The sequence below is a fragment of the Protomyctophum parallelum genome (assembly GCF_964188405.1).
Source record: "Protomyctophum parallelum genome assembly, chromosome: 3".
Taxonomy (NCBI): Eukaryota; Metazoa; Chordata; class Actinopteri; order Myctophiformes; family Myctophidae; genus Protomyctophum; species Protomyctophum parallelum.
In genome coordinates this window covers 32,717,127-32,735,178 of record NC_139698.1, presented here as the reverse complement: position 1 = coordinate 32,735,178, position 18,052 = coordinate 32,717,127, and the positions used below count along the sequence as shown (strand labels likewise).

The following is an 18,052-nucleotide window of genomic DNA, read 5'->3' as shown; positions in this document are numbered from 1 at the left end:
GTTGTGCATAGTTATTTCAGGAATAGTTGAAGAATATGCATATTTGATTTAATAATTTTAGGAAAAATTAAATGGATGTCCCAAATTAAATGGATAAAACAGTGGTTGGAAACTTTAGTGGTCTGAAAGTACGTTATGGATTATAGCTTTCATAACTCGGGCATTAAATTATAAATTTCATCAAGCAGCCACTGTGCCTGACAGAGGTCCAACAATTACCCAGACGCTTTCAGTAGAAATTACCAACTACATTTACAATTTACACTTTTGAGATGATGGCTGGTAGAATAGACAAACCTACCAGCCACAGCCAATATCTACAATAGTTTGGCTAGTGGCTCTGTCTCTCTTCTAACACACACACACACACACACACACACACACACACACACACACACACACACACACACACACACACACACACGTGTACTGCCAGTGTGGAACAATTTGCCAGGATGTGAATGGCAGGAGACAAATTCAAATGATTTGCAATCAAATAGGATGGCGCCTGGCAGCAACAGACTGTGCCATAGAGGCATCAAGCCAACTAGTCTCACATGAGAAGTTAACACAGTGGATCCACCAAAGGCATGGGATAAACTCCCATCTCCCCTTCATGGAAGTATGGGGTGAATTCCACTCTTATGTTTATGTGCAATGCAAAGATGACAGCCTGTTTTACTGAAAATGCCATGCCAATCAATACAGCACCATTTCATCCATTTGATGCTTTTTTAACATGGTACAGTACAGTGTTGCATGTCATTACAATCCAGAACAGCAATGTCTGTGTTCACCTATGTGTTCACCTATGTGACGTTAATGAGCCAATGACTATGAGTACCAGACAGTAGGGGCGCTGTTGTTCCAGAAACAGAGAGAGAGAGATAGTATTAGTGCTGCACTGTTGCCTGCTAATGAGAGAGAGAGAGAGAGGAGAGGAGGGGGGGGGGGGGGGGGGAGGAGGGGAGTTGCACCACTCAGTTCACACGGGTGTGATTTCTTTTCTGCAAATGACATCCATGTTGAATTGCCAATTGCAATATGTCATTACTACTTCTACTAGATGGAGTAAACAATATGTCATTACTACTTCTCATGTGAATCTGTGTTCACATGTGAACTGTGAAGTAGGGCCAGATCAATACATTACAGCAGAGTATAATGTCACAACTGAGCTAACGGTGGTGTGTGTGTGGAGTTCACAGCAACTTGCTAACTAAACTTCACAAAAAGTCTGGAAAGTTAACTTTGGTCGATCGATTATTTCTCCCCTTCAATAATATCAATTGGTATTGTATTTTATATCATTTTATCATTGTTTAGTCACCTTGAAAACAAGGTACGTATTGTAAGGAGTGTGCAATCGTGGAATGAGCAACATGTCTAACTAGCTACAGCTCAAAACGAGAGCGCGATTACCAACATAACCCTTACAATATAACATCATGCTACTGTAGCTTCTGGAAATACAGATTTGTTTGTCACAACTCTTTGATTTGACGAAGATATTTGAGGATCCTTGCTAAATGTGTATGAATATTGGCCCATAATATCATAATTTTCTTTACACCCAAGTATTGGTATCAGGATTGGCCCCCAGAATCCATTATCAGTTGGACTCTAACGTGAAGTAAGCTACACTTCTGCCAACCCCTCCTATCCACTGAATAATAGCCCAAGTTTAGCTCATGCCCTATCTCTCTAAGGCAGCTGTTCTTATACCTTTTCAGCCCAGATCCCAAATTTAATCATCTAAGTGTCGCCCTGGGATCCAGGCTCATTAAAGCACACTGGTGAACTTGTCATGCAGGGAAGGACTAGAGTCACAAGAATGGGGTCACAGTTTCAAAACTCAACCCTGCACTGGCCTGCAGTCAGGAAAAGTCTCTTCCTTAATAAAAATCACTTCAAGTTCAGGCAGAGTTCAACCTCCTCCACCCCACTCCTAATTGTTTAAGTTGTAGCCTATGGCATACATGTGGCCCAGTCATATTCCACATCAATAATGCAGAGACCGCAGCCTGCTAACATCTCTGCCTTTAGGTAGAGGGTCTGCTGAACAAGACATTGAAACAAAAGGGAGGGTGAACGTATCTCAAATGTGTCATGCTCCAACAATGGAAACACACGCACACACAGAGTGCAACACACATGCACACTGAAACACACAGACACTCACACTTAATATTAAATTCACACGATACATGAACACACACACAATGGCTCGTTCTAACTTCTTACCATCACAGGAAGAATTTCTAGAAAAGACTAGAGTTTGTGCGCAGCCACACACGCACGCACGCACGGACGCACGCACGCACGCACACACACACACACACACACACACACACACACACACACACACACGCACACAGTCTCTCTCTCTCTCTCTCTCTCTCACACACACACACACACACACACACACACACACACACACACACACACACACACACTTTAGTTATTTATTTGAAACAAATATGACGGGGTCGAAAGTTCATGTTCACTCAAGGATACCTCTCCTCCACACAGACAAACTAGCATAGCACTTACCCTACCCCCTTAGATAGCATTTCTGTAGACTTGGATAGCATCTGATACAGACTTATAGCATGTTATGTAGACAGCACTATAATTGCATTGTATATAGTCATAGCACGCCATAGTACATATGTATAGCATAGTACTATATATATATATATAGTTTATATGTATAGTCTCATAATATAGATATTCCACTGTTACTTTCTTAGCTTACGCATGTTTTTTGATGAATGCTTTTTTGTGATGTATTCCCATGCTTTTGTTCTTGCTTAATGTAAATCGCTCTGGATTAAGAGCGTCTGCTAAATGCCTAAATTGTAAATTGTAAATTGTAACTGCCTATACAGCCGAAACAGAACAGTATTTGTTGTTTGGCTTTGCTCTTTGTCATTCCAGCTATTCTTAGGCCACTCATGGTCAGTTTATTCACATGGCATCGATTACCCCAGGTTTGTTATAATTCCAAGTAATGGTTGATACTTAGAATGTTTATCTTGGAATGCCTAGTCCATACATGGGCAACTGGCGGCCCGGGGGCCACATGCGGCAGTATGTGGCCATAGTCAGAATACTGATTATAATGTTGGTTTCAGCTGTTTACAATTCCACAACATGCAAACATGACCTGCTTTAATTACTGCAGTCTAAATTAGTATAATTGAAGACATTTGAAATTACATAAAAATTTTAATTTTCAGGATTCCAATTAAAAAATAATATAATAATTATAATTCAAGATTTCAATTCGAATATAGCAAAAATAGCAGATCTGTGTCTGTGTCGGAATACCAGATTGAACTTGGTTGGTCTCACACACACACACACACACACACACACACACACACAATTGTAGCTGACCATGAGCAGAACATGTAGTGTCGGTAAAGCTTTAGAAATTCTTTGAGGGTAATGTTAAGGGCCTTTGCAGTCTATTGAATTACCACATAAGAGTAGAGAGAAGCTCTCTGTACTGCATTCCTCAGTAATAGTCAGTCCAATGGACACTCAGGGTATCTACACAACCGGCCTACTCTACCTCATCACTTTACTTCAGTGGAAAAAAGCCTGCTATTTACCTTGATTCCTCAATACTAGGAAGGACACATTCTGTTGTGTTCCCATGGATGAGTCTACATAGTTTGAAATACACATTTGGATTTTGAATGGGTGCATGTAAAAAACAAACAATCTACATGAAATTAATCAATTTTCATTCTAATATTAGATGTTTCTCCACCGAATGTTTAATTTCTGCTCTGTTGTGTCATGGTGTAACTGTTGTGCACCGAAAATAGCTGATCTACAAGCTCAGCAGCTGAGCTGTGTGAGTGACAGTGCGACCTTGTCCAACGAAATATTGAGGTATGTAAGTTTATTGTTGGTATCATCAGCCTAAGACGGTTTCATCTTATCTCAAATCTTTTGTCTGAAGTAGGAGACTCATACAACAGCGTAATATGCGGACGACAACGCCATTGTAACCCTCTCGGAGGAGGACCTACAGTCCATTCTATCTGTGTTTGCGAAATCATACAAACAGCTTAGTCTGGCCATCAATATAAAAAGGACCCAAATCCTCCACCAACCACCAACAAACAGCAGTATACCTGTCCTACCCTTAGAGTATATATATTTATAGAGAAGGCACCCAGAGGAAATCTTGAGGCGAAATGGACATAGTGGCCGAATGAAGGTATTGCAGCCTGGCCCCAAACACATGAACGCGCTGTCCGTTGACTATCATTGTACACGTTCACGACGGACAACGCTCGTGCGCGTTCAACGGGAGCGCGTTCATGTGTTTGGGGCCACTCACCATTGCAATCCGTCCCAGAATGCACTCTGTTCCTACCAGGAAGGAGGAGTGAATCCGCCTCATGCGCTTTTGAGCAACTCAATGCAAGTGGATGGGAGGAGAACTCGGGTGTCTTCTCTATAGATATATATACTCTATGGTCCTACCCCCCAACATCTCCATCGACAACATCAAACTCGGCAGTGGAGAAACATCTAATTCCACCTATCCTCACAAGCTGTCATTGATGATGAAATACACCAGGATCAGCTCGGAGGATCGGCGCACTAACACCAGAGTCCTGGAGGAGGCTCTTCCAATCACCGGCCATGTTATTCGCATGCCTGACTCTCGCCTCCCAAAACAAGTCCTGTATTCCCAGCTTGTTAAAGGGAAACGAGCCCCAGGAGGTAAAAAGAAGAGATTTAAGGATAACATTAAAACAAACCTTAAGAAGTGCCACATTGACCTGAAAGCTGGGAGGACATGGCAACAGACAGGACGACCTGGAGAAACCTTGTCCGCGAGGGTGCTGCAAAGTACGATGGTGACCTCTGCCATGCTGCACAGGACAAGCGCAGACTCACTCAGAAAGGAGAGAGCATCCAATAAACCGGTCCAACCCAAACCCACCACTACATTCCCCTGTCCACACTGCACCAGAGTAATCGGGTCCAGAGTCGGCCTCCATCACCATCTGACGACCCACAAGGTCCAAGGAGGAGGACAGTCATACTCGGATATGAGTGACCGCCGATGATGATATGTAATATAGTGAATATGTTATTGTTTACATTTTTGGTGAGATTACTTTTTTATACTGATTCCAGTAGAACAATAAAAAAGACAACGAAAAGCAGCGTTACGAGGTTGTCTGGTAACTATATGAATATAAATTATGACTCTCTCCCTTGCATTTTCATCCACACAGGATTGCACTGAATTATTGAGTTGCTGCTTAGGCTTTGTTGTTAAACGAGTCTAGGCAAACAAGGACGAACTGTATTAAAAGCACTCTAGCAATAAGTGAAATAACTGTTTGATAAAACTGTTTAAATGTGTTCTGTGAACCTTAAAGCGCGATCAAAACACGATCAAAAAGCTGTCTCTGCCACTTAGGCCTACATTGTTGTCGCTTACAGTGCTTTAATATACAGTTTTTAATGAAGACAATATAACTTTCGAAGTGTTTTCTACCATTTGTGTTGCAATTCACTCTGTTAAGAGCCAGGCTGAGCCTGGCTAAATGGATGGAGATTGGAGAGCGATATTTTCTTTTCTGAAATCTGATTCTGATGTTAGGAATGTGATCAGTGTATAATGGGGAAAACAAATTATTACCCTATGTGAGCAAGCAAGAGGTACATAGGCTACACTAATGCAGCTTAACAAGAATAAATCTACCAAACGTAAGTAAATAAATAAAATGTACCATAGTTGAACACATTCAAAGTGTCTTTTGTCCTAAGGGTGGAATGACCAGTAAAGTCTATGAGGTCACCAAAATCAATAGGATAACACTCGCAATCCGCCTTGACATCTTGTGTGCAAAGCTGACATTTTGGCCTAACGGTGAAGCTAGAGCAGCGGTCAGCAACTCTGGAGCCACATGCAGCTCTTTAGTAGCCTCGCATATAGCCAGCCTTCATCTGCCTTCCTTTGCAATGCATATTGCCCCACGGAGATGAAGTCTGGCCTCTTTCAATTGTGGGAGGACTTCACAGCCTTAAGTGGTGACGAGCCAACCAGATTCGTCTGGAACCAGGCTATAAATGCAAATAACAATAATGGGCGGGACAAACAAATTGAATGAATACTGAGAGGGACGAGACTAATATCCATGCATTGATATTAGTATCGCTACTCGAGTTTTTTTTAGTTTTTTTTATCATTTTGTAGTACTGTAGGCTAAACATGACACATATTTTTTACGTTATCCAATACTGTAAAAATGTGTAGAGAATAAATAAAGTTTCACCATATCTGTCAACTAAAATCTGTAAAGTTTTTGCAGTCTTCCCACACTCACTGCCATTTTGTCCATTGCTGCTTAGACATAAAATAGAAATCACACCTGTGTGAACTGTGAAGTGAGGGGAACTTATCATAAATCATCATACATCATCTCATTCCAGCCAATCACAATTTGCATCCTTACTTTTGTCTTCAATGTTCAATCACTCATTCCAATCCATATGTTGATCCTTCCCCATCAATCCTTTCTCTGAGATGTCTCCCTTTGGACTGATACCTGTCCATTCAAACTCTAGAAGGGCCTGCCCCAAAGTTATTAATGCAGCCGCGCCCGGCAGCCGGCGAAAACTATAGTTCTCAAGTCTCAACAGGCCCGAAAAATAAGGCCCGGCCCTACCTGTGCCCTCATCAAAACCTGTGCACTCAAGACACTGCCACCCTTAGATCTCCATACTGTATATGGAGATGACCTGTTCTGACATTCCATGTTGATCTGACCTCATCAAACCCTGGACACTCAAGACACGCTCCATAGTACTGGTAGTTTCTTTGGCATTTGTTGCTTTTGTTTTACTTCATGTACTTCTACTGCTGATTGTGACACTGTTGTGGTTGTGGCACCATTTTTAGTGTGCTATGTGAAACACTTTGTGAACCGTTTTGGGAAGTGATGTACTGAACAAATAAATGAATTATTACAATTGATGAATAATATGTCAAACGACGCAGCTGTCAGTCTTCCAAAATGTCCTATCAAATTCCTACAGCGCAGAGCGCACTGAGCATAGTAATCTAAACAGGTCAACCTTTATTTGTAAACCCAAGTGTGCATGCCAAAACCACAACTGTCAGTGCTGTATCATTTGAGCCTATAGTCCTCATCCATACCACACCACAATTCTTACAAGATGGAGACTGGCTACTGGCACCACAGTACAGTATATAAAGAAAGTAACAAACACATGAACACTATGTGTGGCTACTGGCTATACAGAATTCAGCCAGTAGCCACACAGGCAGAAGAAACAGGCAAAGACGCAAAGACACACACACACACACACACACACACACACACACACTGTGGTGCAGGTTGGCACTCGTCTTTGCCCGTCTCGCGCCTTCGCTCTACCAACACAATACTGTCACATGTTGGCATGTCACATGGGCGCCCAGACAGACAAGGCCGTATTAACAACAACTGGCTGGAGTTCGGGTTGCATCGATGTGTGTTTGTGTGCGAGTTCACATTGAGGCTCAGTGCTCAGGCTGCTGTGTGTGTGTGTGTACAGTATGTGTGTGTATCCGAGTTCAGGTTCAGGCTGAGCCATCAGCGGCAGACAGGCCCTGTCATGTCTCTCTCGTCTGTCTAACACACACTCAGCCTCCCGCCCTGGGAGGTGAGAAGGCGTTAATTGGCAGAGTGAGACACACGCAAACGTGTGTGCAGATTGACGGTCAGTTAGTCTCGCCTACCCGCACGCACGAAAAGGAAAGGAAGATAGATGGACCTACAAAACATATTCTCAGTATACTGGTTGTCTACTGTGTGAAGGTCTACACTCTACACTGTAGATCACTGTAGAGTCTACAGTGATCTGTTCCTCTACCTGGGTACGGTGAGGGGGAAGGGTGCAAGTGACGTGATGCCGATCATGGACCGAAGATATGGCAGACCAGACAACATTGCTGCTGCTGCTAATAAAAAAGCATTTTCTAGCTGCACACTTTTATCCTGAAGTCTTATTTTTTCATTATTCTTTCATGTGTTTGTGCTATGTTTTTGGTGTTCAGATTAATACGCTTCTGTTGCAGTTTATCCTGATCATAAAGCACTCTGGGAAAATGAGAGCATGCCCTTCGTGGGGGGGGTCCTGTTTCAATAAAGACAACAGCCCTGAGTTCATCTAGCCATCTGCTCTATAGACACACAGTCATTAAAAGCTGAACAGTATCAGCTGAGTATCATACTAGAATGGATTCCAAACAAGTTCTATTAATATCATAGAAATTTAGAAACATTTGTCTAGGATGTAGACGTAGTTACGTGGGCAGGTGCACAGCACACTCAGAGTCATAAAGGCTATTAATATGGCAAAAGTGGAATGTATAAGGGCCGATTCATACTCCAATTTTACCGCTGTTTCGGCGCTGTAGTGCCGAAATGATTTCGGCTCGTCAGAAATTTTCAGTAGCACCGAAGAGCCGACTTTAGGAGGGTACCCGCCCCCCCGAACCTCAAATGACGTCAAATTGTAGGCTCTACAGCGCCGAACCGACTTTTATTCGGCTCTAAAATAGGAGTATGAATCGGCCCTAAGTCATGACCCATTTATAAACACTACAATACACTGCGCTTTTGAATCGTAGGGCTGTCACGATTACAGATTTAAGTTGATGATTAATAGAGGGTATGCGCGTGACATCATCATCAAACCCGGAAGTTATGCAGGAATGCCTACTGAGTGGCAAAAAACTACTTTCTGGCCTTGACAACCCATGCATCCAAACAGAAAAGTCCTATCTGATTGCATTAAACAACGTTAAACTCACTTTGCATGTTGCTTTGCCACTCGATGTGCCATTCACTTTAAGCATGCGCATACCCTCTATTGTCACAAATAATTGTGATTAAATTGGCCATGTTTTTGGCTTTGGAAATTGGAACATCATACTATAATTCTAACAATGTCTGAGTGTGTGTCTGTGTGTGTGTGTCTGTGTGTCAGAAACACTGCCGTAACTCCTTACTGCCTGCACCAATCACTCCCACTTTTCACACAGGCATTGACCATATGATTACGGAAGGCGTAACGGAGCCCTTTTTTCGATTTCACACATTAAAGGTATATTCAGTGATTTCACTTAATTCAAATATCACTTATTTTTTTGTTTTGTTGATAATGATAATCCTCCCTACTATAGAGTGTGCTGGCCATATAAGGAGTTCCTCCCTGCCCCCAGTTAACCCCTGGGGGTCAAAAAACCTTAGGTTTCGTTTCTGACTCTCTATCCTGATTGGACGAAAGGCTGGGTCCCACAGCCAAAAACGAAACCTAAGGTTTTTTGAGTGAAATCACTGAATATATCTTTAATGATTATTAATGAATTTATTAGTCAATTACAAACGCACCAGGGCGCAGTACCTCCTATGGCCCCCAAATATCTCACAATAGGTAAGGGCTAGTAAATATAAATTACATTTCTGTTTGACTTTTAGGCTCTGTAATAAAAAGGTGCACGTCACATCTTTTAATAAATGGTGTCAGGTCTTTCCACATTTCCCATGTTTTCTTGGCAATTCTTACCAGCTGTGGGCAGTGCAAGTATGAGTGACATTTTTCTGGTGTGTAGTTTGTTTGTCCCTTTGTCCTGCTAGCAAATGGTCCCCAGGGAACTTGAGGGAAGGTAATATGGTATCAATCAGTCTATCTGTCCATCCCAAACAAGATATCTTAAAGATTACTGTCTGGATCACCATGAAACTTGAACACATTCATGCTCCCTGGATGAAGAACCTTATTGATTTTAGTGACACCATGACCTTTCTTCTAGCATCACCATCAGGCCAATATGTGAACTTTGCACACAAGATATCTTATAATTTATTAGGTAGATTGCAGGTCTTACCCTATTGATTTTGGTGACCCCATGGTCGTTGCTCTAGGTAGGAGCTCAGAAAAGACACTCTGCATCTATTTAAATATAGTACTTAATTTGATTTAACTTTTAAGCTCTTGCTTGCGTTTACAATATAACAAATATTCAAACGTGATAATAATGTGTGGACAGGATAGCGGTCTTCATGTGGACCCTACTAAGGGCAAGATAACTTGATGAAAACAGTCAAAACTTTTAACTGTCTCTCTACATACTTGTGCACATGAGCTATACCTATTCTTGTTTGCATTATTCAACCTGTCCAAACCACCTTCAGGAAAACAACTTTCGTTGCCAACACCACAGACTCCGAGGGAAGAAGGGGGAGATGCATATAAAAGCATCCTGTCAAGAACAGGACAGTACCTACAGTAAACAGTGCAACAGCCAAGTTATCTGACAACATTCCAAACTCTACTCTCTACTCACTAACTTGATTTCTGTCAGGATTGTGTGTGAGAGAGGTAGTGTGAATGTGAGAGTGAGCAAGAGCTCCAACTCTAGGGAGGCAACTAGACTCGGACACAATGAGAGATGGCATGAGTGAAACAGAAGGAGAGGGGTGCACAGGGACAGACAGGGAGACGGGGTGTTGGACAGACGGATGGCTGAGACAGTGAGCTGAAAACAATGCTGGTGCTTCAGTGCTAGAGAGAGTCTCTTTCTCCCCAAGGTCTCTCATTGAATCTCTGCAGTACAAACAGAGGCAGGGTACAGAAAATCAGGGAGCAGGGTGATGTAACAGCCACCAGCCGGCTAGCCTGCCAGCCAGCCAGCCAGTCTAGCACAAGAAACTAACCTCGCCTCACCAGGCTTTCCACCACCCCGAAGGAACAAGAAACAGACAACACCATACACAGTCTATTGAGTTCAATCCACCAGGTCTTTAAAAAAAATCACACCAGTGTGAACCGAGTGGTGCAACTCCCGTCTATTGGTTCTCTGTATCATTCCAATTTGTATCGTCCAATTTCTTCTCTGTATCGTTCCAATTTCTTCTCTGTATCGTTCCAATTTCTTCTCTGTATCTCTGGTGCCCCCTACTGGTATAAATATGTAACATACTCGTGCTCACTTATACATACATACAGGTACACACACACAGGTACACGGACGTCCAATTTCTTCTCTGTATCTCTGGTGCCCCCTACTGGTATAAATATGTAACATACTCGTGCTCACTTATACATACATGCATACATACAGGTACACACACACACAGGTACACGGACGTTGCTGGATGTAGGAGTGGTTGCACCACTCAAAAACAGATAAGTCTGTTTGGTGCAGTCACACTAAAATGAAAGTTAAGGCCAGCAATTTAAGGTGGCCTATATTTTATTAAATTAATCTACATACACAGACGTAGCCAGAAATGGTGTCTATAACAGAATCACAAGAGCTTCACCATAAATGTATAAAATAATACCAGCTCACTCTGAAATTACAATTTGCAAGGTGAATAGTGGAGCAGCAAAGTGCACCAGGCACAGGGTACCAAATGACTTGATAATGACTGATGATGCTGATGATGGTAGGATGCCAGCCTATGAGCATCCTATGACACGGAATGTCTGCCCAGCTCTCCTAAACGTAAAACACGAGTGGCACGTCTAGTTGAGTAAGACTTATCATCACATTTATAAAATGTGCTTCCTTCCTACAGTATATAGCTAGCATGCTGCTCATCAATCACAGGGTAGTCAGACCCAGTTAGCAGACAACATACATAGCTGCAGCTGCCTACTTATTGGTTGCTGCCAACAGCTGGGGAGGGTTAACGTTACATCTCTAAAGATCCAACGACACAGCGCTTGGTTAAGGTAAACGTCATATGCGGTAGAAGAGGACTTGGGTTAACAGAGACAGACAACCAGCGAGCTACGTGAGCGCCGGTGGATGGATGGGAGCCTCTGCTAGCACGCTTGCTACTATACTAGCCCCGCTAGCTTAGCGATGCTGTCTGGCGCAGCTTCCAACTGAAAACAGCAACTTTGTCCGTCTGGCCCAAAAAGTGAGATGAGACAACAGACCGCTGTGCTAGCGGTTAGCTTCCACATCCAGCACCCCCCGCCCCCCCCCCCCAACCTGTCAGTGGTCAGAGCATTCACCAATACAGCAATGCACGAACGGGGAAGAAATGTTGGCATCACCATACCTGTATTGCAGTTGCTAATAAGCTCTTGTGGCGTGTCTGCGAAAAGTGTTGTGTTGCTAGACGTCAAGTCCAACTGCACTACAGTGGTTTCCAGTCTAGGCACCAAAACGTGAAGCACTATACCCCAGTATACTAGTGTACACACTCCATCATACGGCACACTTGATAAATCTTTGGCGACACCTGCAGAGATATTATAGTATGGCGCATCATGGACATTACAGACAGACCCATTAAACGTCTCAAAAGTGTCCAGTACAATAGCGTTTTGAGCCCCCCAAATTATGACCTCAACAGCTTCAATTATGACAATGCAGTCTCACTCTCATGTCTTATTCAGTTGTACAGTAGTTTTTCAGTCTTGACATTAAAAACAAATACTGCAGAAATTACTCATAAATCCCTTTTATGTTCTTAAAAAAAATGAACATTATGGCAAATTAAATTGATAAATACATACGCTCGCGCACACTATTTTAAATGACATATGACGATATTAAAGACATAGGCCATTGGAGGCACACAATTAGAATGCCTTGATGAGAAAATCAGAAACAGCATGAGGTTTAATTTGCTTTGGTCTTGTTCCGTGTGTGTGTGTGTGTGTGTGTGTGTGTGTGTGTGTGTGTGTATGTATGTATGTATGTGTATATATATATATATATATAACCACAGGCTTATCAGGTCCATTCTCTCCCATAATTAGGCCACCATATGCTATCTAGGCACAGACACTGCTGTCTAAAGGGTTGAAGTCCACACTAGATAAATCTGTTAATGGACTTTGAGGAGAGACCCCCCCCCCCCCTAATAATGATCCTATTGCCTGATGGTCAAGGTTTGTCAGAAATGCACTAACGCAATAATTTACATCCATCTGTATTTTAACTTTTTACAGAGAGCTAGACGATGACATTATGAATTGGGTGAAAATACAAAAGAAAACAATTGCTATTTAAGACCATTTTTATTTTTTAAAGTAATTGCATTTCAAATGTGTAAATAAGAATAGACAATTGTGCAAATTCTACTACAAAACATACATTTAAAATAGCTGTCATTTGTAAAAAGGACATGTCAAGGACATTGCTTATTCACACTGAACTTGCTCTGGAAAATTATAAATAGGAAAAGAATGTGCAGGTCACCAAGTGTTTAAAACAACCACTTTCTTCGCACATTGTTTGGCAAGACACATTTGAATGGATTCTTGAAATTGTAGGACTAATAAAATACGTTTATTTCCACTTTCCTACTCAATTCCTGTTCCCAAATGGATTTTTGGATGTGGTTCCGTCACCCCAGAGCAAATATGGGCATTTACTCCAGAGCCAGAAAAGCAAATTGTGTCTGACTGGAAAAGTGATTACGCTATCCATCAACATGTTTTTTTGCCATGGTAACCACACTGTGCTGGCTTGGCGAGCTACTGAACAAAGACCCCACGGGGGGGGGGGGGGGGGGGGGGGAGACACTCTTTTAGCATGTAATAACAGTCACTAACCATCTTAATTTTTCGGGGAGCTGTTACGATCATGACTCAATTACTGTAAGTATATCTGGACTGGCTGGTAGAGGTTTCACAGGTTGCCAGGATACAAACATGGCCCTGACAGACTGCCATGCAGGTGGGCACCATTTTGACAAGAGAGCATTGGCATAGAAACAATGCCGATACAGTGAAGCAATAGGAGACTGTACACGTCTGTGAGAGAGATGTGGTGTAAATATACTGCAGTTGGTGGCTGAAAACAGATTTATCTCAGAAATTAATGTTTATTTAGGGACCGGAATAATGGAATCATCTAGAATTCAAACTAAGCTAGCTTTTCTGAATACCCCAAAATCCCCACTGTTGCATTACCAACCATGAGTCATTCCTGTGAGACTAAACTGATGTAATCCTCAATGTATCACAACTGGTGTTGCTGGTGCCTAAAGCCAAAAATAATTCAAGATAACGCTGCATTGATAGCTTTAATCTTTAAATCAGTTCTTCTCGGCAAGCATCTAGTCGTGTGATAGGTTATAAATTCTCCTCAACAGGGGCAAAGGCAACGACAATGCTGCCTTTTGACCCGACTCGGGGCTTAAGCAAATGCCAAATCTAGAGTCAAGTGACAAAAATCATTAGCTCTCTGAAATGCCAGAACACAGCAGACTAATTGTAGGCCAGTCAAACAAAATCATTCAGCTTCAGGCACAAACAGACCAATAATTGTACATGGGCTGGTTGAGGACACTTATTTAACTAGCCAACGTGGATGGAGAGAGGCAGCCAGGCAGACAGGTCAGGGCACTGGCAGGCAGTGGCAGCACACAGAGTCCCAGGCTGTTCCAGTTAATCAGCTCTAGTCGACATTGTTTGAATGCCCACACATAAGACATGGAGGGGGAAGGTTTGAGTTCCGTTCTTCATGCGACTCTGCTTTGCAGTGTAACTATTTTTCGTCTTCTTCTTCCGTCACTATATCTGTCTTATGATGAGTCTTACAGAGGAAGGCACCCATCCAAAGCTAGCCAGCCAGCAGGCAGAGGCGGGTGGTTATTGGTGAATTCAAGGTAAGGCCTCACCGGTCAGCTGAATAACGAGACTTCCACTTGTTTCTGACTGGATGAGCAGCAAGCCAGCGTGTCCGCCTGCCATGCTCGGCTTGAACTGGACTGGCAGCTTGAGATAGTGCTGTGATCTGTGAGGTGTGGGGAAAAGAGTGATAGTGAATGAATGAATTAATAAATGTGTATAACCACGCACATGCATGCACAATCGTGCTTTCATGGTAAACAAACACTGGTGAATGCCTTGACACACAAAGGTTCGATTAAGCGCTTACTGTTCTATACTCAATGGAAAATAGCAATTGGATGTTTAATAAGGTAATGTAAAATTAGCATTTTAATGTCTTTCCACAGAGCTGTACCCCTCCTGTACCACAGACCGACAGTGCAGCTGGGTACCTGTGGCTGCCAGGAAGCACTTCCCCAAGGCCCTAGTTAAGCAGAGCACCAGCACTCCCAAGGGGTGTGTGTGCTTACAAACAGTCTCCTCTCAGGACCCAACATTTTACAGGACAACTCACAGGGGGATTTAGCAGCAAGAGTGACATCACACAAACGCCACACCAAATTTTTACCTTGTGTATCATTTACAAATGTTTATATAACTGCATAGGAGTTGCTAAACAAAACCTTCTATGAAACACTATAGTCATGAGGTCTAATTTGCAGAGAATTATCTAGCCTTTACAACCCAAGGCACCTGTGGGATGTAAAAATCACACCCGTGTGAAGTGAGGGGTGCTCTTGTCGTCGTACATCATCCAATAAAACAATATTTCATGAATTAATTTGTCAACTTATGTTATTATCTTTTAACCATGATACAATCTTTTCACCATGATCAAGTAAGATGACAACTGAATATATGCGATATATAATGTATATAAGCCCCGCGCAGAATTAAAACAGTAGCACCGATTTGCTTGTCCACATAAAAATGTGTTCAAAAAATTCTCCTTTCATTGTCAATGGCATTTAATGTTTGTGTTGCCCCAAAAAGCAGATTTGTTAAGACCCATGACTTAAATTCTCCTGTCATTGTCAATGGCAAATGTGACACGTGTTGGGACGAAAAGCTGTATGTGACACGTGTTGGGACGAAAAGCTATATATGGGAGGCCCTCAAAAATGGAGAGAATGTTTCCAAAATAAGCCATTAGTCATACATCAATTATGGCTACTATTGTTCACCACGGCATAAATCAGGTAAAAGGTAAAGAACATGTTCTGCCAGTGATAAGGTCCACTTGACTCACCTTAAGGCATATTTGGAATGCTTGACGTAGAAAGGCTCTCTAGGTTTTACAAATGTCAGCTGCAAGTCAATTACAAAAGCCAAACGTCAAACATCAAATCCATGCAAAGCATTAAGACAATGAGTGATTAGGGGTTACTATATTTATCATTCAAAATCCATCATGCCACGCCATCAGTAGTTTCAACTAGAAAGAAAAAAAATAGCATCTAGTGAACACAGATCACTGCCTTCAATGGCTCCAAGTGGATAATGTATGCCTCACCTCATGTGTGTCAGAGGAGTTGTTGCGGATGTTAACCTTCAAGGTGCTGGACTCACCCACCCTTATGGCTGGGAAGGTGTACAGGTCCTGTTGAGTAAACACACCCCTCCACGGTGCTTCCTCCTGGCTAAGGAACCAAAAAACAGCTGATTAAAAGACAGGTTTCACAATCTGATCAACAACGCCTGACCAATAACCTTAATTGGGTATATACTGTATATTGCTGAAAGCATATGACATCGTAAAATATTTGTCCTAGTTGCCCCCATTTATTGCAGTAATTCTGTGACAAAGTGGCGTATTTTCAGATGCAATTATCACACAGACTAGCATATCAGTACCTCACAATTGTATCTGTTATTAGTTAAGCACTTCTTACCCAGTCTTGGTACCAGAGGCTTCAGATCTCTTCCTGGTCTTGCCTGTGGCCTCGGTCTTCACCAGAGAGCAGTCTCCTTCCTGCGGTCCATTAACTGGCGTCGTCTTAACCCCCTGCAGACAAACCACAATAAAGATTGAGGAACTGAGCTAGTAAATAATATAAATCATAAATAACAAGCAGGCAGTAAGATTTTACTTTGTGATTAGAATGTTGACAAGCATTGTAGTACAGTATGTATATATCATATATTATGTTCACACTTTGTGACCACAACTTATATCATGCATGTTAACAAGCAAAATAATCTCCAAACTAAAATATTTTGCACCCCTCGATGAGCTTTTTACATACACAACTAAAAGAGCCATTTTAACCTACCGGTACTTTTGTAGAGCAATCTATTTGACATTCAACTCACTGTGTATATTCTTAAGCCAACATGCTCTATTCCAACATAACAAACCAAGCCTGTAGCTCCTATCTCAGCAGGCCCATTAAAGAGACAGCTTTGCTGACTTGTTAAAACTTAAATTAGAACAATGTGATATGCATTAGTACTAATAGTACTACTCTACATTCCATTGCTGGCGGGAAGAAGCCAGCCATCTCCATTGTTCAACTTTTAATGAATCACCCTTTACATCTGTGTAGGTTTTACAAATGTTGAACCAATGAAAAGTATTCAAAAAGCAATTAAACCTCCTAACTCCATTGGATCCTCAAACTGTCTGATATACCTATACGGAGTTAGGCGGTTTGTCCCCCATTGATTAGAATGACGACGTCTGACGGGGGGGGGGGGGGACGACGACAAATGAATAAAATGACGAAGTCAGACGGGGAACTATCTTTAATAGTCAAAAACCCTTGAGCTGTGTTTGGGTAAAGGAATGGTAATATAAAGGTAATACACATTCAAGTATCTGTCTATCTGACAATGCATAAAGTCACAGCAGATATATGAGGATTTTGTATATTGTATAATTATTGTTGAATCTAAAAAACACAAAAAGTGGAGATAAGAGGCTTCTGCTCGACAGCAACGATATATACAGTAGCAACATGTTTTGTTTTTTTCCCCTACAGAAAACAGTTTAGAAGGCATTTGTAGAATTGGCCTCAGGCCTAAATGGGTTACGGTAAGGATGGGTTCACGATGAAACTGCCAACCGTAGCATGGTGTGGTTTTCGGAAGGAAGGGCGCACAAAACAGCAACACCACGCATCTTGTTTATGAGAATGTAAAACCAAAGTGCTGACCGTGCCACAAAGTTGGAAGCGGATCCTGGTCTTCTCCTGGGGATCAGACAGAGGATGACATTCCAGGTCCCAGAATTGTGCATAGTCCCCTCTGTCCCTGGGCAGGAATATGAAGGGAACCTGAGAGAGTATTTAATAGGAAAACAGCTCAGATACTAGACATCGGTAGTTTGACCTGTGAACCAAGCAAATGATGCTTCAGC

General features: G+C 42.2%; 1 protein-coding gene across 3 annotated transcripts in view; it reads right to left on the bottom strand.

The window, feature by feature from the left end:
• Positions 1 to 13,087: 13,087 nt before the first annotated feature.
• The window catches only part of cep192 (centrosomal protein 192), a 43,534-nt gene continuing 38,569 nt past the window's right edge, over positions 13,088 to 18,052 (bottom strand). For 2 of the 3 annotated variants that reach the window (XM_083761081.1, XM_083761082.1), the window contains exons 48-52: positions 17,850 to 17,969; positions 16,587 to 16,699; positions 16,208 to 16,334; positions 15,944 to 16,002; positions 13,088 to 14,818 (exon numbers count right to left, since the gene is read on the bottom strand). In XM_083761081.1, the coding sequence (XP_083617207.1) occupies positions 14,686 to 14,818; positions 15,944 to 16,002; positions 16,208 to 16,334; positions 16,587 to 16,699; positions 17,850 to 17,969 (552 nt within the window). In that variant the 3' untranslated portion in view covers positions 13,088 to 14,685. The remainder of the gene's footprint in view (positions 14,819 to 15,943; positions 16,003 to 16,207; positions 16,335 to 16,586; positions 16,700 to 17,849; positions 17,970 to 18,052) is intronic. The other variant, XM_083761083.1, reaches the window with a different exon arrangement.